The following is a 21,237-nucleotide window of genomic DNA, read 5'->3' on the forward strand; positions in this document are numbered from 1 at the left end:
TCGAATCGTTATCTCAGGTACTAACTATTCTTAATCTACCTACCTATGTCGTAAAAAGATCTCCAATGCAGTCAACATAACAAACTTAATCAGCTGACTCTTGTGAATTCTTGAAACGTCAAAACAAACGATTACTTTTCAAAAGAAGATAATGAAACAAATATTGGTTTTTATTTGTATTTTATATTGAATTATTAACTGGAATATTTTAATTAAAATAAAATGTGCAACGAACTAGACAATATATTTAAGCCAATAGTGTTAGTGACGGGTTTTGGTCCTTTTCTGAATCATCCTGTAAATGCTAGTTGGGAGGCAGTAAAGTTAATGAACAAAGAAGAGATAGAGAAGAAACACAATGTTGAATTGGTGCAGATAGAAATTCCTGTTACATATGAGAATGTGGATGAGTTCGTACCAGCTATATGGGAGACACACGAGCCGAAGGTAGGCCAAATTTTAATAATAATAAGCAAGCAATATTTTCTTCTATATTGTCATGAAAGTAGCAGTCGTACCCGCGACTATTGGTGTTGGCGTAAAGTGATGTGTGCTCAATAAATAGTAATAATGTGAATTATGTGTGTTATAAAAAAGTTTGTTCATTATGTCCTGTTTTTTTTTTTTTTTTATTAAAAATCGCATTTACATATTAGTAAAATAATATTTAGATTTATAACATCACTGTTTCGTGCAGTTTGGCTGCCGTGAATCAGTATATAATGTATTCTATATATTTGGATATAATTTATCCATGTACCAAATTGAAATCCATTCAAGTCTTTAACCATGTTTGAATAACAAATATTTAAATGTCATTATAAACTTACATTAATAATATTAATAGGATTATTTGTACCAAATATTTCAAGCAAATAATACCATTTGTAGTAATAAATATATATTTATTTAGGCACAGTAATATAGTTCACATTATATTTAGTATTTTATTCATTATTCATCATCATATCATATTATTAATATTTATAAAATAATATATTTAATAATATGTAATTTAAATAAATATTTTTTCTAACATACATACATACATATATATCTATCACGCCTGTCTCCCATTAGGGTAGGCAAAAAACAAACAAATTTATTTTTTATTTCTAACAGAAAACAAATATAAAGCAATTAATAATTAAATGCAAGAATTTTATATTTACAGTTAATGATCCATGTTGGAGTCTCGAGATTGGCTCAACAGTTAACTTTAGAGATGCAAGCACACAAAAAAGGCTACCAACGTTTGGATTATTTTGACAAACTGCCCCCCAACCAGATGTGTTCTGCTGAGGGAGCCATGAGGCTGCATACTAAGTTGAATGTGGAGAAAATATGCAAACAGTTCAATGATGGCAACCCTCCTGAGGAAAAAACTACTGCTGTGGCATCAAAAGATGCTGGCAGGTAAGATTGTTAGCAACAGGTTTGAAAAAAAAACTTATTAAATGTAAAAAAAAAGAAAATGTTATTTAATATTTGGTCAAGTCAGATTGTAAAATGCTACTTGCTTAATGCCCACTATCTAATGGTTTTCTTGAAGATAAGATTGTTAAGAGTGATAAGACTATATTTTGTATCTATTATTTTATTCATAATTATTATAAATATATTATTAAATAATATCCTAGGATATCAATGGATAATTTAGAGGTGTTCCTTGTGTTAGACACACTCAAAACTTATCTGATTATATTAATATATATACTTACTTTTTAAAATTCAAATTTATCTCTTTTAAATGTTACATCAGAAAAAAAAACAAACAACAAAAAATTTTGAGCACCCTATACTAACACAGTGTGTCTGCCAATTCATATGGGAGGGGGGGTTAAAAAATTTACGTCTATGGATTTCCAATTATTAAAGTTTCCATCCTGACAATATTACCATCCAAAATATCTCAAAGTTTGAACATGAAGATCTTTAACCAACGCGTGTTACAAGTGATGACATACGGAATCGAAACATAGGACATACACAATATATAACATACACGGTTGCTCTTTTTTTATGCAACTTAGAATGACAAGCAAGCTGATGACTCACCTGATGGAAGTGGTAACCGTCACCTATTGAGCAGTACCATGGACATAACAGAGTATACTGATTCAATTTTTAATTTTGCTCTTTCTATTTTTCTCAATATACTTAATGAAATGTCCCCAATTTTCAGATATATATGCGAGTATACCTACTACACCTCCCTAAGTGCGGATAACACTAGAACACTGTTTGTCCACGTGCCAGACTTTCAGGTGTATACCTCTGAGCAGACTGCAAGAGGACTCGAGCGTATCCTCGACTTGTGCATGGAGCAAATAAAGGACATGGAGATATCCAATACGACCAATGGCTTGAGAAATGTTAACTTAAGTGATAATGAAGAGAATAAAGTATAATTTTTTTTTTTTAAGATATTTAAAAAGTATGTGTTAGGGGCAATATCTTTTGAAACCATTATGTAATTCCATTAGTTTATTGAATGTATTTAAGTTCTAGAGTGGCTGCTGGCAGCTATTATGTAAGAAAAAAACCTTAAAACAGAGTTGGTGTTATACTTCTTTATTAGCCCTGATAATATGCATATTTACTAGTTAATTATAGAATACCCTCCAGATAAGCATTTAAAAATTAAATAATTAATTAAGCATTTAGAAAAATAAAATCATTTTCTTACATTTAATTAGAAATTAGAAATTAAATGTATGAAAATAATCATTTAATCATTGGTAATGGGAATCTTATTTCAGTCATTCATGATCCTGATGAAGGACATAAGCATTTAAATATTTTTTTAATATATTAAGTATTTACTATGATTGTAAAAAATGTATTATATAAAATAATATATAAATAACCTAGTGATATCGCAACGCGCCACCTAGTCCCAATTTAAGCAGAGCTTGTAACTAGTGTCTAATTAAAGAAATCCTCCTTGCTACCTGATACCTCAACACAATCACCAGCCTACAAGGCAAGAGTGGGGGCAAAGGGATTGTTAGTAATGGGGTCTAATAGCCCTATTGCTAGCAATATACTATCTCAGGTCGACCTCCACGCGGTTCCCCCTAGATACCATCATGTTTAATTCTTGTCGAATTCATCATGGTGGGTCAACCGACCTGCATTCATTCTCACCTATCATCTTCCACTGGCGCCTCGTCGATGTATACCAATAACTCGGGCGGGGTTACCATTCCATTTTCACCCATTAAAAAAAAAGCAAGTTTTAGTAACCTGGGGTAGTAGCCTCTGGAGAAACTTGGGTAAAGGGTTCGTCCTAAGACTTCCACCTGCGCCCTCCTCAATGTAAAAAAGACCAGTGATTGATAATAAAGATTAATAATAATAATCACTTCGATTGTTTTATGACTAGATGGTATTATGTAATAATACTTAACACTGTGAAGTAAAATGTGCAAATTGTTATATTTTAGAGTGAAGACTATAATTTCCACACTGTAAAAAACACTTATGTATAGACCAGTATAGACTAAACTAGACATGTGTATATTATACATATCGAATAAAAAGTACTTTCTTTTACTTAAGATGTCAATTCAATTAGTGACCAATTTTAAGGCCAGTTTATACAACACTAAACAATATAACTAATGATTGTGTTTCACAAAAAAAAAAAAAACTAATTGTAGCAAAACCAGTTATTTTTATTTGAAAATTATACTACTGTGCCAATTTTAATAATATTTCTATGTAACCAATCGTAAGTATGGCAAGTATATCCTTTTGGATAAAAAAGAATTTTCCAAATCGGTTTACAACTGAAGTTATGACACAACAAAAAAAAACAATTGAAAGGTGGTTGAAAAATATATCAGCTTCTGCAGCGTAGAGCTTATCCTAGCCTATAATAAAGCGTAAAATAAGTCGCCTCTACCTAATAAATAAGTCGCGATCACCTCTCCTTAAACCTGACATGTACCACTGGTTCGACTCTACGGCACCATTTCTCCATACCTTTCTATTAATGCAATGTTTTGAGATTCGCAAAATTACTATCTTATTGACCTTCAAATACTAAATTTATATATCTATTTTGTCTATGCTGATATTTAAATATTTCGTCGTTATATCAAATTGAAATTTTGAGAAATAGTACCTCAGAATCAATCTCATAACTTATTTCAAATCTGTTTCAAATGTATAAGTTGTAATAGCAGACAGCCCTAATAGAAAATGGTAACCATCGCCTATAGAACTGAACAGGATCAAGGGTATAATCCGTTAAATTTCAAATTTGATAACAGGGTTATAAATCGCATTGTGCGCCTACAATCGATTTTACTTTAATATTTAGCTGTTTACATGTTACCAAATTTTTTTTTCAAAATAAATATATAAAAATATCGTTTTGATTTTTTTACTATTTTTCCCCATTAATAAACACAGTAAAGGGTGCACATATATTTTTTAATTTGATTTAAAAAATCAGGCTTTTAAGGGTTATAACATTACGATTTCATGGCAGCTACTACAAATGCATTGTCATTCTTAAAAACTAAGATAATCTATCCTTCAAAACCCAACACTGCATGTTGAGCGAACTGAACCTATGAAGTATCTGTGAAGAAGGCTTTTGTCTTATAATTCATTTTGCTTCAATTCAAAAGGTAACAAGCAAATGGTCCGGTTTTTACTACCGATCAATTATGATCTGAATAATAGCTTTACGCCCAAATGGCTTCGAAGTGATGCAAAACGTTTTTGAGCGACAAATCCTTACTTCATGGGTCGGTAATTCCTTACGATATATTAAATAAAATACCAAACTAGTATATAAACAAGGTGTTTATTTTATTAGTCTAATCTTCCTCCTCATCATTGGTGGCGCCGCCAGCTTGTCCCTTGCGGAGGTTCTTCCTCTTGACGCGGCCGGGCCTGCCGCCGCCGAATGGAGACTTCAACGAGAAGTCAATGTGCTTGCCCGAGTCCAGGCGCACGATGAACGACGGGATGTTCACCACTTGCTTGCGGACACTAAATGGTGAAAATAATCAATAATATAAATGTAATATTTTACTGGCAGAGTTTCCAAATAGAGCAGAAATCACACTTTTTTTGCAGATATGTATAATCTTATATGATATTTTAGTATTAATGAATAGATATAATATACAAGCAAGCTAATACTTTGCAGTAAGTAACACTTGCTGTTCAGCATCACAGATGCAAGAAAACTTCTAAATCTGACATAACCTACTGTGTGAACAAGCTAATAAAGCATATTTTGGAAAATGGTAATCATTGCCTATTATAGACATGAAGAATAAATTATAATGTGAAATAAAAATGACAATTATGAGAGTTATGCCCTCTTATGTCAGATTTTACTGGCCATTAACACTTCAAGGCTCACCCCCCATCGCTTATTTTAATCTGCAATTCTGATGAGATAAAAGAGCATCACCAGTAAGTACAATTAGATTAGACATACATTACCTGGCCAGCTCAATAGAGCTCATAAAAATTTCAAGACATTGAATTCAACCAAAGTTGAGATTCAAGTGGTCTTTATGACAAATGCTTCAAACGCAGTTCAAACCATTAGCAGCCGCTACCAAGCTGTGCTGCTCACCTGCATTTATATTTATGCTTGTAAAATTTCAATTGTCTCTAATACAATAATGTTTCCATAATTAATCTTTATAAGTGAAATATATATGTATTTATATATGTGTGTGTATACACAAATATAATCCGTTATTTGTAACACAGCTTTGAAATTTAATTTTTTTATACTACTAAGGTTACAAACAAGCATACAGAGGTCTGTAACACCAAGGATGTTACTTGTGCTGAAACTTAAGAAACCTTAATGTCCTTTTTGAAGAACCCCATGTCTCTAGAGAAAGCCTCAACAATTTATAGCTAGTTTTCAAGTAACTGAATAAATATTCAATTTTTGACAATATTAGTTAAAGGCATACCTAAAATTACATTAATCATTAAAATGGAAAGTTTTCATAAATAAATTAATTACCGGATATGCCTCTGTCTGATGAGAATGCGCGCGTGATGGATGGATTTGGCGAGACCAGCTTTGAACACCTGTGTCTGCAGACGCCTCTCCAAGAAGTCTTCAATTTTCAGACCCAACACATAATCGAGTTTCATCTGCTTCTCATCCAACACTCCGATCCTGACCAAACGACGGAGGAGTGCATTGCCTAAAAAATATTTTAGGATTTAATACAAGATTAACTACTCATACATTGGCATTAAGATTTGTCTCCTTCAGGAACTATGTAGTCAACATTTTTTTTATTATGACAAGAGGTTGCCAGTTATATTATCATCATTTACATTAAGTATTTGTCAAGTAAAATACTGTTCATAAAGGTATTTTTATATATTGCATAAACGTGTGGGCAGTTAGATACATACTGGGTATTTTAATGATGTTATAGTTCAAACATTTTGTTGACAGACTGTAGCTTTATAACAATTATAATGTATATGTAATTCACACAGTTTCCGTTCTGGAGTATTAATTTTAACAAATTTACACATATTTTTTAAGGTTGATTCTGAGTATATAATTGCTAAACCTATCTGTAAAAAATTAAAATTAATAATTCAGTAAAAGTAAGTTAGCACAAAATATTAAGTTATTCAAACATAACATTTGATAAATTTAGATCACAACACTCATCAGAATACTGATTTCTTTTAATCAATCTTATATACAATATGCACAAAATTGCTTATAAATAACAAATTTACAATCTAATGTAATGTAAATTGAATTCTCTTTCCGGGTTTAGCCTCTAATTTACAATCTAAAATCCACAGGTATATTATTAATAGCTTTTAGTATGTCCACAAGATCGAGATGAGGTTACTAACTACGATAAGAAGCAGTCTATATCCTTCTCCATCTGATATAGTATGTAGTGATATAAAGTAAAAAATTTACTTTCACATTTACAATATTAGGATTAAACACTAATTTATTATAACCTAAAACACATGTGTAAAGCACGTCAGTTTAAGTTACCTTCAAACAATCTCTTGGGGTCTTTTTCTTCGAGCGTGAGCAACTCACGAGCAGCCTTCCGGATGCGGGCGAGCGTGTACTTCACCCTCCACACTTCGCGCTTGTTACGAAGACCGTATTCACCGATGATCTTTAACTCCTGGTCGAGACGGGCCTTCTCGAACGGACGCCGGGGCGTCACGTAGGTTTTGGAGAATACCGATGGTACTCTGTTGTTCACCATTTTGGCGAGCTACAAACGATATTCAGTTTAGAATAATGATAAGAGTAAAGTTATTATTGTTGAAAGTATGGAGGATTTGTCGCCACAAACTGTTGCAAACACCAATCCCCAAGTAATAACACTGATACTCAGGTTAATGTGCTTGGGAATCGTCGCCGGTGGCAGTTCTATAGCCCCATTGTCCATACCTGCCGATTAATTGTAAATCACCAGGTTCTACTTTAAGGCGTGTTTGATAATCAATTTTCATCTTAGCAATTATGAGACTTTTATTCGTTAAATTGAAATAATGCATCAAAGAACAGTTGAATTTATTCGATTACCGGTGTATTTTTAAAAAATATACTTTAATTTCATATTTTAATATTTACCTGATTCCGTCAGCACGGCTCGCCGAAAAAGAAACTTTACAAAAAGAGAGGACAAATAGAGATTATAAAACGTCAAACTAATCAAGACGACAATGTCAGTGTCAACTACCCAATATTGTCAAACTCAAAACTCTTTGTTTATATTCTTAATCTATGTCTATGTTTTTTTTTTAAACAAGTTCTAACGACATAGATCAAGAGTACAATTTAAAAATAAAATTGTAAAAAATGTAGGCATTTAAAAAAAATATCAAATACTACTTATTCTGATATTTTTATCTCATTGACATCCCATCAAAGTTTCTTATTGAAAGATGCTAAACGATAAATTATATCTGACCTACAATTTCTTTTTTGGTGGAGGAAAAAGGAATTGTAGTAAGGGAACCCATACATCGCTATTGCCTGCAATATATGGTATTAGACTGATCTGTCGTAGGTCTCCCTAAAAACTATCGTGGTTATTTTTTATGGAATTCGTCTTGATGGACGAACTGATCTACTTTCATCTTTACCTATTTTTATCCTTGTCTCTTTCTAGTAGCCCGCTATCGCATACCGCTAACGGAAGTAAGGTTACAATTCCATCATCAATCATCATCCATTAAAAAATAATTTTTGTTATTACTGGCATGCTTATTTTTATTAGAAATTATTATAAAAGTAAATAATCCTATTATAAGATTTAATTTTATAAATTTGTTACAGCCCGCCGATGAAAATATATCCTTTATCATTAAAACTTATAATAAGAAGAAATATTAATACATGTAATAAAATCGTAACTGATCGCTGTCTGTATATGGGAAATATACCTATAAGAAAAATTATTATACGGAAGCTTTATAAACGCAATAGGACCCAGAACAATGATTTTTAGAATTTTTGCCTATTTGCCTGTACGTTTGTGCTTGCTAATCTTAGAAACGGTTTAACCGATATGAATGCGATTTCCACTAATGCTGTTTGTTCCACTTAACATTTAGTGTTTGTTTTATTTTAATCGGTTCATAAATGAAAAAGATATATTAATCTAAAAAATCATGTATAAAATGCTATAAAATAAACTACCAGTTGAATTGGCTGAAACTTTTTTATTATATGTATTGATTTTCGAAAATTCTGTCTACTCGTGCGAAGTCTTGTCGGATCGCTAGTTTTAAATATAAAGCTGGTGTAGTAGTAATGAATACAGGAAAATAAGTTTGTTTTCATTATTCTTGTCATTTACTAATTAGTAAAAGTCATTTGAATACGTGATTGCAAGACATTTTACTTAACTTTCTGGCTTTTTCGTGGGTCTCGAAATACAAAATGGTTAGAAACGATGGTCTAAGGGACTACTTACACTTTATCAGCTCCATTTGCGTTTCGCTGAACGATTTTGGTCACACTTATACAGCTCTGCTTCTATCAGCCGCGTACGGCGTCGTAAGAATGAGAAAAGCCGTCATAGCGTGCTATCTCCGCTGAAACGCTTGTCTACTGCGTACGGCGTTGAATATGCTGCATTTCGTAGAAATAAAATAAATATAATTACTATAAAATACGTTTGTACTGTTTAATCCTTGCGTACATAATGATTACGCAATAATAAATCAAACCAATGCTGAAACAATACAGGTCGCAACTTGTCGACAAGCAGTCGCGAAACATCCCTGTAAAGAGCTGTTTCGCTGCGTTTGACGGTGAATGCGGTGGATCAGCGCTGAACGCAGCGGTACAGCGCTGAACGCTCTCTATAGCATTCGCATGATAAATACACATTTATCCTCATTTTATACTGGATTGTCGCGAAAGCAGAATAGATGCGGAAAGCTTAATGGATGCGTACATGTCTCCATACAAAATCGTTGTTTTCTATGGACAAAAGCTGAATAGAGCTGAATAAATGTGAGCAGTCTCTAAAGCTTGTTTGCCATTCTAAGTTGTATAAAAAAAAAAGCAACAGACTGCCTGTTAGACTAGATTACACAGATGGCATGTTTCTCAAATTGCACAAGATAAAAACAAGCTTTTTCCTGCAAAGAAAACTGAGATGTTTTACAATAATTAATTTTTATTAGGTAACTATGTAAGCAAAGAAGAAGATAATAAGAAGAACTATTTTTTAAATTATATTTTATTTACAAAATAGTTTTTTATATAATATAATACATAAATGTAAATTATAACATTCTGCGTCAATCCTAGAAGGTGGAAAGTAAGGTGATCACGATACAAGTTTAAATCTATTTTAAAACTTCTTATATTTCAAGAAACTTCTATATTTCTTAGGATTCAATCCATAGGCTTTTAGCCTCTCATCTGACAATTTGCCGAGAGGATTCTGTGTTGAACTATCTAGTGCTTGTTTATTTTTAAATTTATTTTTCTTAATGAATTCTTTCTTGGTTGGGTTATTATTTGAAAATTCTATGTTTTGTTTAGTTTTCTTCTTTTTCTTTTTGTTCGGCACTTGGTTATCTGGATTTGTACCAAATTTACGTTTCAAATTACCTTTCTGATCGTCCATGTTGATATTATTAGAATTTTTTCGTGGTACATTAGATGCTGTTCCCTCATCGCTTTCTTGACTGGGCTCTGCATTGGCTATGGATTCCACGATAAATCCATCTCTATGCTTCTTTTTCTTTTTAACTTTATCTTTACTTTTCTCCACAGAATCTATGTTTCCTATTGAAATATTATAATTCAAGCTATTATTATGTCTTTTCTTCTTTTTCCTTTTCCCATCATTTCCATTTAAGAGGTTTTTATCATTATCTTCTGCGAAACTATTATTCGAATTACTAAAATCATTTGTTTCTTCTAGATCTTTTCCTTCTATATGTTCTTTATTGACTTCTTCTTCAGTATCTACAACAGCTTCTTTCCGTTTCTTCTTTCTTTTAGTATTTACTTCAGTGCTGGAGTTATCAATCTCATTATTTTCGTTCTCATGTTCAGTTTCATTAACTGTTACATCTTTCTTTTTATTTTTTTTCTTTTTTGACCCTTCTTCGACAGGTACTACTATTTGTGGTTCCCTGGAGGAATAGATAATAAACAAATAAATAGACAAATGTTAATTATTAAAAAGAAAGGTTTTCTTTCATCAGACAAGATAAAGGGCGAACATACATATGCTGCGAATTATTATATTCAAAGCTAATAAATATAAAAATAGCCACTTCTTCTACGTGATCGGAATATGTTGATTGTTTAAGGTAAATGGTAGCTTATATATGTTTATCTATCCTATATATCTAGATAGATATTAGGTAATATGTCCATCAAATTTCATAACGATTGGTTAAGGTGTTATAAGGTAACAAACAAACAAAGTAACTTACACATTTATAACAGTAGTAAAGATAATCGGTATATGTTGGCGAGGTACCAGTGAATGATGAAATTAAGTCAGTCTGTCCATCATGGTGCATTGACTAAGCATTAATGTCGATGATTTCCAAGGTGGACTATATGGTACCTTCATAAATGTTTATAAGACATACTCATATTGCTAGCAATTTGGACAAACTTTTTTTTTTATACAACTTAGAATGGCAAACAAACTGACGGTCCACCTGCTGGAAAGTGGTAACCGTCGCCTATAGACATGACCAGTACCGTGGACATAACGGAGTATACTGTTTCGCCCATGATACCCCCCATGCGTTGTCATTCCTGAGGACTCAGGTGTTATTCCTCTGTACCCAGTAAATTCACGCCATATCGCACTCTTCAAATCGAAACACAGCCATGCAAACACAACTGCTTTGGGGGGAAAGGGATTGTTAGTAATGGAGACTGAGAATCCCATTGCTAGCAATATACCCAACCAGGTCGATCTCCACGCGGTTCTCCCTGGAAACTATCATGATTAATTCCTGATGACTTCATCATGATGGGCTAACTGGCCTGTTTTCATTCTCATCTATCATCCTTCACTGGTGCTCCGCCAACGTATCCCGTTAGCGCAGGCGGGGTTACCATACCATTTTCACCCATAAAAAAAAAACATAACTGCTTCACGGTTGAAACACGAATGGGACAGAGGTACCCAAGCAATCGATTTTTGTACAAAGTCTCCCTCTGGTAGAAACTACTTTTCGATTACTAACACCCCCCTCCCCCTTCAAATAAGAGTTTTTTTTAATGGGACGATAATGGAATAGTAAGCCTGCCTGTGCTACCCGTATACGCTATCGGACCATCAGTGAGAGATGACATTTGAAAGCAGCAGAAAGAATACAGCACGATGGTTTCCAGAGGGACTTACAGGGAGGTTGACCTGTTAGGGTATATTGTTAGCAATGGGACTGGTAGTCCACATTACTAACAATCCCTTCCCCCCAAATGAGAGTGTTAGAGTTATACAGGATATCTGAAGTAGTAAATATTAAGAAGTTGATAATTACTCAGGCAAGTCCTTGAAGAGACTGGGCAGCACCTTCCTCTTCAGGCGAAGGTCATGCGCCCGTTGCGCGTACGTCTTCACCTCGCTCTTCTCCACAGTGTCGGGCCGGTGCTTCACGATCTTCTTCAGCGGCACCCACTGTGTGAGCTCCTTGTCGTCTGCTAGCAGAATCTGGAATTATCCATAGATGATTAGTTAAAAGAATTATTCGTGTACATTGTTTATGCATATGAATAAAACAAAAGCCATAGATGTAAATTTGAAAATAAAAAGACTCAAATGGCGATGGGCAGGGCACATGATCAGAGGAGATGACAAATGGAGTAAGAAAGTGACAAGATGGTATCCCAGGGAAAGCAAACGGAAAAGAGGCAGACTCTGCATAAGATGGGCTGATGACATTAGGGAAGTGGCTGAAAAAATGTGGGACAGAGTGGCTCAGGGTAGGCGAGAGTGGAAACGGTTGGAGGAGGCCTTTGCCAAATGGCAAACAGATCTTCAAAAAATAAGTAAGAAACAATTATTAGAATAAGTTATTCTAAGTTTTAATATCCGAGGGCTTTGTGTAGGCGCCTTAGAAACTCTTGACAGTTTTTTAAAAGATGACAATGGAATGATAACCATTCCTGCGTAAAGGGTATACGCTGGCAGGGCACCAGTAAGGGATGATAAGTGAGATTGAAAAGACAGGCCAGTCAGCCCATCATGATGACTACACCAGAAATTTAGCACGATGGTTTCCAAGTGGGGACCATGTGGAAGTCGACCTGATAGGGTATATTGCTAACAATGGGACTGGTGGTCCGCATTACTAGACAGTAGGGGGCGACACTTGGATATAGGTAGTAATAGAAGTAAATAAATATTTATCGTTTGATCACGTACCTCCTCAATAGTCAAGCCGTAGTCATTGGGCACCACCTCCCTATATTTGAACCTAGTGGGCAGGTCACCACCTATAACATCTTCGCAGTCCATCTTGTAATATTCCTCCATATACTCGGCGTAAGTCTTATCCGCCGCAGTTGGGACAAACTTGGGTTTCTCCACGCTGAGCAAATGGTGAAGCTTGGACTTGCGCTTCCGGTTCCGGCGTTTTTTAACGAGCCCCTGTTGGATTTCTTCGAGAAGGTTCGCTCGAGCTTGTTTCGGATCGTAGTCGGCATCCATCTATGAAATATTTATTTAATAACTTTATTGTAATTATTCCTTTTTTTTGTACTTATGTGAAAGTCAGTCATAATGGTTCCATGTTAAACTAACTAATAAACAATTCCATAAGAACTAACCTACTTCAGCACGCTGCCTTAACTCGCGCAGTACGGTTATTAAACAATGTTATAAACGTCATTGATATATTTAGTAGCAGCCTGCCAGAGATATTGGAAGCGGCTCATAAATATCTAGAGTCCGGGTTAAATACATTTATTATAACGTTGTATGTTAGCACACTAGATTTATACCATTGATTTGGCTTTTGCTGTTATAATGTTATGATTATTTTTAATGAATAAATAAATAATTTATTTAATTATTTATTTATTCATTAAAAATAATTGTTGTTCTAATAGATGCATGTTAGTGTAACTTGCCATTGAATTTTTTTTTGATAGGTGAAAATGGTATGGTAACCCCGCCTGCGCTAACGGGATACGCTGGCGGGGCACCAGTGAAGGGTGATAGATGAGAATGTAAGCAGGCCAGTTAGCCCATCGTGATGAATTCATCAGGAATTAACCATGATAGTTTCCAGGGGGAACCGCGAGGAGGTCGACCTGGTTGGGTATATTGCTGGCAATGGGATTCTCAGTTTCCATTACTAACAATCCCTTTCCCCCCTCTATATCTATTTAGTAAAGGTTAATAGTATTAAAATATATAAGAACATTTCTGTTTTGCTAAAGGTTGACTGGGAGAGGATTTTTGTAATTGGGTCAATAAAGAATAAATGAAAAAATAAAAAAAAAATTTGAGTTGTTAGTACATGGAAGTAAGTCAGCGGACAAACGTCAGTATAATTCTGTAACATCAACTTACATTGAAGTCATCGTCCTCGCAATGCGGCTCAGTATCACCGTGTTGCTGTACCGCTTGGCTCTGTTCAGGCTCATAATTATCCCAATTTTCTAAAATAAAACAAATAAATATAAATAAATATTACATATTAGCTTTTACTTGCAACTTTGTATGTGTATATTTTGAGGGTAAATGACCACTTCGAGATAAAATATACATCAGTATTTTAATTGAAATTAAATAAAACTTCACCAGAGGGAGACTTTGTACAAAAGTCGTTTACTTGGTCACCTCTGTCTGTGTGTTCTTGCGTCTAACAATCCCTTCCCCCCCCCCCTTTAAATAGGTTGAAAATTGTAACTGAATGAAGACTTAGAGATGAGTGAATGAGAGATATTTAAGGAAAATTAAAATAAGGGATTTTATTAGGATTATTAAGGAGCCGAAATAATAAATTTTAGATGTTTTGTCTGTCTGTCTGTATGTTTGGTCCGGCATCGCGCAAAAGTTGCACCAGATTGAATTTAATTTCTATTGTTTTCACAGTGATTAATTAAGCCGTTAAGACGTTAATAGGTAAAATACAAACAGACTCACTATTACATTAACAACAAACTCATTTTTGAGGATTATCCGATAAAGAGATTTAAACAAAAGTTATTTTACTTTCTTTTAAAAAAAAGGCTATTATGCAGTTATTGAATATTTAAATGACAAAACAATGTATGTATTAAAAGCTGTAATGTATTAAAGATTATTTAAAATATAAACCATAATTTTATGTGATAATTTGACATATAGAATACAGTAATTTGAAAAACGTTTGGACTTTGTAATATAATGTAGGACATGAGCAGTACCATGGACATAACAGAGTATACTGTTTCGTCCATGATACCCCGCATGCGTTGCCATTCCTGAGGACTCAGGTGTTATTCCTCTGTACCCTGTAAATTCACGCCATATCCCACCCTTCAAACCGAAACACAGCCATGTAAACACAACTGCTTCACGGTTGAAACACGAATGGGACAGAGGTACCCAAGCAATCGACTTTAGTACAAAGTCTCCCTTTGGTAAAAATATATATACATACAGATATACTTACAGATTGGATCCATAGAAATTTTTTAAAAATTGATTCTGCTTCACGACAGAAACACACGTGTGACAGAGGTATGTAGGCGACTTGCATAATATTGTGTGAAAGAGAGGTCAATATCATGCTAAAATAAACAATGCAAATAATTACCAATCTCAAGTTCTTCATCGAGGTCGGGGAATCTTGGCTTCTCCGTGTCGGCTTCCCCATAGTATTCGTCGTCGAAGAGCGCGCGCATGCGGCGGTCGTGCTCCTCCGGGTCGAAGTCACCCTCGATGTCTTGCTCCTAGTGGATACAGTTAAGAGGGTTCATAACTTCTGCTTACTGAAGCGAGGCAACGTCGTAATTATGTATACATTTTTAAAATCAATTAATTTTTTTAATGTTTTATACTGATTATTCACCCTTCTTTGCATGTTTTTTTTTTATTAATGATATAAATCAAGATGATATAATTCATGTTCAAAATTAAAGGAAAAATGGTTAAAAAATAAATTTGACAGCTGTTTTTATAACCTCTGTCCCATTCGTGTTTCAACCGTGAAGCAGTTGTGTTTGCATGGCTGTGTTTCGGTTTGAAGGGTGGGATATGGCGTGAATTTACAGGGTACAGAGGAATAACACCTGAGTCCTCAGGAATGGCAACGCATGGGGGGTATCATGGGCGAAACAGTATACTCTGTTATGCCCATGGTACTGCTCATGTCTATAGGCAACGGTTACCACTTTCCATCAGGTGGGCCGTCAGCTTGTTTGCCATTCTATGTTGTAAAAAAAAAAAGTGACATCATATCTAGTCAATAGGCGACAGTTACCACTTTTGGTCAAATGGTCTGTCTCATTTGCCATTTATGTTACATAAAAATCTAACTAACAAAATGGTCTTTTCAAATGATGTACCTCGAACGCGAGATCCTGATTTCCAGTGACCTCTTTGATCTTGGCAATTTTCTCCTGTATCTCCTTCAGTTTCAGCGCCTTGAGCCGCGCGATCTCCTCCATTTTCTTCTTCTTCTCGTCTTCTTTGCGCGCGCGCAGCTCGGCTCGCTTGCGCGAGCGCCGGTCGTCCTTCGGCCGGATGTAGTTCATTGTGCGCGGAAACCGTTTTAACTGCAAATGTTGTATTAATAAAAATATTTATTCACCAAAATTATTTTGTATCAAACCTTCTGAGAATATAATTAATACTCTGAGCATTTCTTCTGAAAAAGAGTGATTATATATATATATATATATATATATATATATATATAGCCGTATGCTTGTTTGCCACCATAGTAATATAAAAAAATTCTTTTTATTAACTTCTGAGATATAAATTTGTTAAACTATCATGCATAAGGGTTACAAAGCAAATTTGTTCACGAGTTATTAACCATATTTTGGCGTAAATTATTATAATCTATACTTATAATAAATCTGTAGAGAGGTCAATTCTGTACATAAAATATATTTCCAAAATAACTATCAGGCGGTGATTAGTGATCGATACTGATGACAAAAAGGCTATAATGTTCGTTATAGAAACAAAAACTACTCGATGGATTTTAACAAAACTTGGTACAATTATTCTTCATACTCCTGAGCAGGTTATAGTATACTTTCATTACGCTACGATCAATAGGAGCAGAGCAGTGAAGGGAAATGTTGGGAAAACGGGAAAAGTTACTCCATTTTTAAGCTTCCGTCGCGTGCGCAGCCTAAATGGCCACTTTTCAAAATGTAAAATGTCCACCCGTGCGACGCCGAGACGGGCCGCTAGTAAAATAATAAAGTATTATATAAAACGACGACGACAGTCTGAAATGCATTGCAGAAAGTCAGTCATTGTACATGGCTCAGGACCGTTCTTTATTGGACGGATAATGGCTGAAACGATCAGATGATCACATAAAGCAACCTATTTGCACAAAATATGGTCCTCACACTAAATTTCAAATGCCTTCAGCATTCTCCAAATTTTAAATTTGGAATAATAGTAGTATTTTGAATACAATGAATTGTTGTTTAAATGTTAGCATGCTTACATATTCCTCGTCGGGTTCTTCAAACCGGAAGTTGTAAGCCCTCTCAAATTTACCCTGCTCCTCCACCATCTTTTCGTCCGCTTCCAAGTCGTCATCGTCACGGATCTTGTCCGCGGCGTCACCGACATCGCCGTCCTCTAAATATCTGTTGATCACAAGTTATTTAGAGACGAAGAAATTATGGAAGAATTATAAATGACTTTATATTTTTAAGGTTTGAGATTAACTTAGATAGAGCATATAAGTGCTTAGATAAAGAAAACCAAAGTCATGTGGAGATTTTATACCACCTATTTGACACCAGAATTAGAATAATAGTTAAAAAACGAATTTGAATAAATTTGAATGAATTTAAGAAATTTGAATAAAGAATTCAATTAAAATAAAAATAATAATAGCATTATCTTTCTTATACTCAGTTGTGGCATTAAAAATTCATGATTAAAATTCCTTTTTGAGTAATCACAGGCATTTGCCAACCATCTGTTGTGGTGAATGTAACACCAGCTTATATTTCACTAAGCAAATTACACAACAAGATAAGTGGCGGGCTAACTGACATCACTCACGATTAATTTGCTTTGTTAACACAATGTCCTACCACTGAAGAGTTAGCCGAAATTTTATTTATATACACTTTTGCACACAATAAAATATGTGTACAGGGCAGACTTAATACATGATGGCATTCTCTACCAATCAACCATTACGCTGAACAGAGAGAGTAAATGGCAGTGTATGCACTGCTTTGTATGCTTTGAAAAAAAAAATTGTAAATTTTATAAATATATTGAAAAATAACAACAATTTAAGATAAATAAACAAATATAACATACATAAATCACACGCAATATATAAATAACTATACATAGTACATATAAAATTAATAAATATATAAATCATAGCTAATTATGTAATAGTACAGATTGACGCTTTATATTGTTGTGATAAATTGAAGTAATTTATGTATAGTATTTAATACTACTTACTTCTTATTCAGTATGTAGTCTCTGAGGAAGGCTTCCCCATCGTTCAGTTTGGGGTCTGACCATAACGCCTTCAGGGGTGCTAACTCTTTCTCCACCTCATCATCTATGTGTTCAGCTTTGCCTGTGAGATAGTCCTTAAGTTTGCCACCCTGAAGGTAAAACAATAAGGAAACATGCTTTAAGATATTATGAAAAAACTCTTGGAAGTTCATAAACATATGAGTATAGTCTATACAATACATAGTATTAGTTCAAATATATGGGCAAGCCATATAATCATTATCTGATGGAAAGTGGTAACCATCATCATTGATATTGGCATGGACATCTCAAAATTTTGTACGACCATCATGGTTGTTACCATTATCCATTAAATTACTACATGTAAGTGTAAAACAAAGTTGCTGTCGCTGTCTGTCCGTCCCTATGTATGCTTTAAATCTTTAAAACTATACAACGGATATTGAAACCTTTTTTTTAATAGTGATTCAAGAGGAAGGTTTATATGTATAATACATGCATAATATAGTAGAGAAACAGTGATAATTTTAGAGGTTTCTAATGGGCCATCATCGCTATTTAGTATCAGTATGGCACCCGTGCGAAGAAGGGGCTGGTCGCTACTAACAAATAAAATCTATTTATGTCAAGTAAATTTTTACATTGCACAAACTAATTAACAGACGTACATATCTGTCACGCCTGTCTCCCATTAGGGTAAGCAAAAACAATAGAACACCAACTGCTTCGATTCTAACAAGCCTCTTTCGCTTCTTCCACATAAATCAATTGTTTCATACACACTTGCCAGTTACAAATACAAAATAAATTAATAAAATATACATAAAAATCATTCCCATTCTAGCAGCCTAAGAGGTTACGCAATAAGACCCAGTAATGTTACTGTCATGTCTCACATATATTACCCACATAGTCACTCAAGCAGTTGTTTAATAAAATTAGCCCTTAACTGTCCACTGCTGAACATAAGCCTTCCCCAGAAGGGGAGTTTTGACAGTGGTTGCCTCGCTTGATAGGCAGATTAATAGACACACAATCTCATAAACAAAGGAAACAAACCGTTTGTTTATTCTTTGTATTGGCTTCACTTTTATTTTCCATATTAACCACAGCTTTCTTCTCAATACTAAATATATTGCCATCATCATCCTCATCATCATCATCGCTGTCAGCAAAAGTCAATGTTTTCATCTTGGTCTCTTTTTCTGAAACAGACGTTTTCTAAATGGTTTCGTTGCAATGATAATGATTTTGGCATAAGTCAAGAGTTAAGTTTATTTAATAAAAAACATCTTTGTAAAGAGATCTTTAAATAGACTTTCATCTCTAAAAATGCATAAAGAAAATGTTAGAGCCCAAAAATAAATAAATGTCATGTTTTACTTTTACAAAACAAGAAATTTTGTAAATATTTTTAATAAATGTTACCCAACATTTTAGTAGTAAAATACATAAATCTTTGGAAACAATCAACTCTTGGTAAATTAATTACTTTTAACAGAATTTTTTTATTTGTCATACCTTACTAATATCCTGCCAGTAAAAACAAATAGTGTAAATGGAGTTATCATTTCATTGTTGTCTATTAAAAAGGCAGAATTAACATTCACACATTGGAAACCATTGTGGTTAATTAATGTTGAATTTGTCAAGATGGGCCAATTGGCATGCTTCATCCTCACCTATTATTCCTCATTGGTGCCCCGTCTACATATGCCAATAGCGCGGGTGGGATCCTTATGTCATTTTTACCCATTAAATACTTTGTTGTCTTGTTACATACCAGTATCTTTTTTCACTTCTGTATCAAAAAAATTATAATTAGAATCGTAGATCCTTGGATCTTTGGTTTTTAACAATGCTAAAGTTTTGAGAAACTGTTTCTCCAACTCCTCATTGACTTCAGGTGGTTCATCACTCTCATCTTCACTGTCAGATGATGAAGACAGTTCACCATTTAAAGCCTTCGAACCGTACTTTTGTTCCACTGTAAATATAAAAGATGTATGAATAGGTAAGTGGGTGGACTTATGTATTTTTGTTTAATCTTTAAGGTTGTCTCCAATCATTTTTAAATAATTGAACACATGATTTTTCATAATCAGATACACACATTTATGCATTTCCTCTTTTTCGCGCCATGCGTCATATCTTTTTGCGTATTCATTTTCAGTTTTAAATGTAACTTCATCATCAGAATCCTCTTCAAATAATTTGTTTTTAGACATATTGCAGTAAAATATAAATAATTTAAGCACATTAAAAATTACAACAATAACATGAATTCCATGCGATTTCTGACTGTCAACTGTCACATATTACATGAAATTAGTGATGGATTCGAGTTGCTTTTCACTCGAGTGACTCGAGTAGTTTTTATATTACTTGCACTCGAGTTAAATTTTTGACGACTCGAGTTTCTAGTGACTCGAGTCGACTCGAATTACGAGTGACTCGAGTTGACTCGTACCACTTGAGTGGTTTATACCGAGCCGAGTGAGAAATTCAAATTGTGACAAGTTTACCCGCGGTAGCAGAAAACTTTTAAGAGAGAAAATTCTTCCTGATGCTTATCATGCCGCACGCACTATAATTGTAGATATTCTACATTTAGTTGAACATACGGCTGCTACAACAGATTTATGGAGTTCTGACAATAATAAAGCATACCTAACTATTACAATACTTATTGTTGAGGTTTTATTTATGTTACTTTTAAAAATAGAACTTATTTATTTTCTTGGTATGTCAATGAGTATTTTGTTTATTAGAGAAACGTCATTATTTTTAAAAACATCTATTATTGTACTAGGGAACAATATAATATATCTTTTTCAGTATCTTATATTTTTATTGTTTTATCCAACGAACCCTTCACACTTATAATTCAAAACTTTTTTCGCAAACTATTACTACTAGAGAGGTTACGGAGAAACATTCTTCTATTATTTTAGCAAGTGTGCTGAAGTCGATATTATCGAAGCCATTTGGTATGGGAAAAATTGATTTATCCATTTTTTTAAAGTAGTTATTACACCAATCTCAGTTAAATTTG

At 33.9% G+C, this 21,237-nt stretch overlaps 3 protein-coding genes across 3 annotated transcripts; 1 reads left to right on the forward strand and 2 right to left on the reverse strand.

The window, feature by feature from the left end:
- Positions 1-71: 71 nt before the first annotated feature.
- Positions 72-3,563, forward strand: LOC113515747 (pyroglutamyl-peptidase 1). Its single transcript, XM_026900026.3, has 3 exons — positions 72-447; positions 1,175-1,416; positions 2,186-3,563. The coding sequence occupies exons 1-3, from the start codon at positions 223-225 to the stop codon at positions 2,409-2,411; spliced, it is 693 nt and encodes a 230-aa protein (XP_026755827.2). The 5' UTR covers positions 72-222; the 3' UTR covers positions 2,412-3,563.
- Positions 3,564-4,803: 1,240 nt separating this feature from the next.
- LOC113515748 (40S ribosomal protein S9) lies at positions 4,804-7,738 on the reverse strand. Its single transcript, XM_026900027.3, has 4 exons — positions 7,625-7,738; positions 7,031-7,262; positions 6,014-6,200; positions 4,804-5,010 (listed from the first exon to the last, which is right to left on the reverse strand). Exons 2-4 carry the CDS (start codon positions 7,251-7,253, stop codon positions 4,836-4,838), a joined length of 585 nt encoding a protein of 194 aa, XP_026755828.1. The 5' UTR covers positions 7,254-7,262; positions 7,625-7,738; the 3' UTR covers positions 4,804-4,835.
- A 2,014-nt stretch (positions 7,739-9,752) lies between these two features.
- On the reverse strand, positions 9,753-20,484 carry LOC113515751 (protein KRI1 homolog). The gene is made up of 11 exons (XM_052899750.1): positions 20,296-20,484; positions 19,966-20,169; positions 19,242-19,387; positions 18,162-18,310; positions 17,173-17,317; positions 16,046-16,255; positions 15,295-15,430; positions 14,064-14,152; positions 12,912-13,196; positions 12,028-12,197; positions 9,753-10,653 (listed from the first exon to the last, which is right to left on the reverse strand). Exons 1-11 carry the CDS (start codon positions 20,408-20,410, stop codon positions 9,861-9,863), a joined length of 2,442 nt encoding a protein of 813 aa, XP_052755710.1. The 5' UTR covers positions 20,411-20,484; the 3' UTR covers positions 9,753-9,860.
- Between the last annotated feature and the right edge of the window lie 753 nt (positions 20,485-21,237).

This window comes from Galleria mellonella, unplaced genomic scaffold, assembly GCF_026898425.1.
Source record: "Galleria mellonella isolate WM207_F2 unplaced genomic scaffold, CSIRO_AGI_GalMel_v1 utg63, whole genome shotgun sequence".
Lineage (NCBI taxonomy): Eukaryota > Metazoa > Arthropoda > Insecta > Lepidoptera > Pyralidae > Galleria > Galleria mellonella.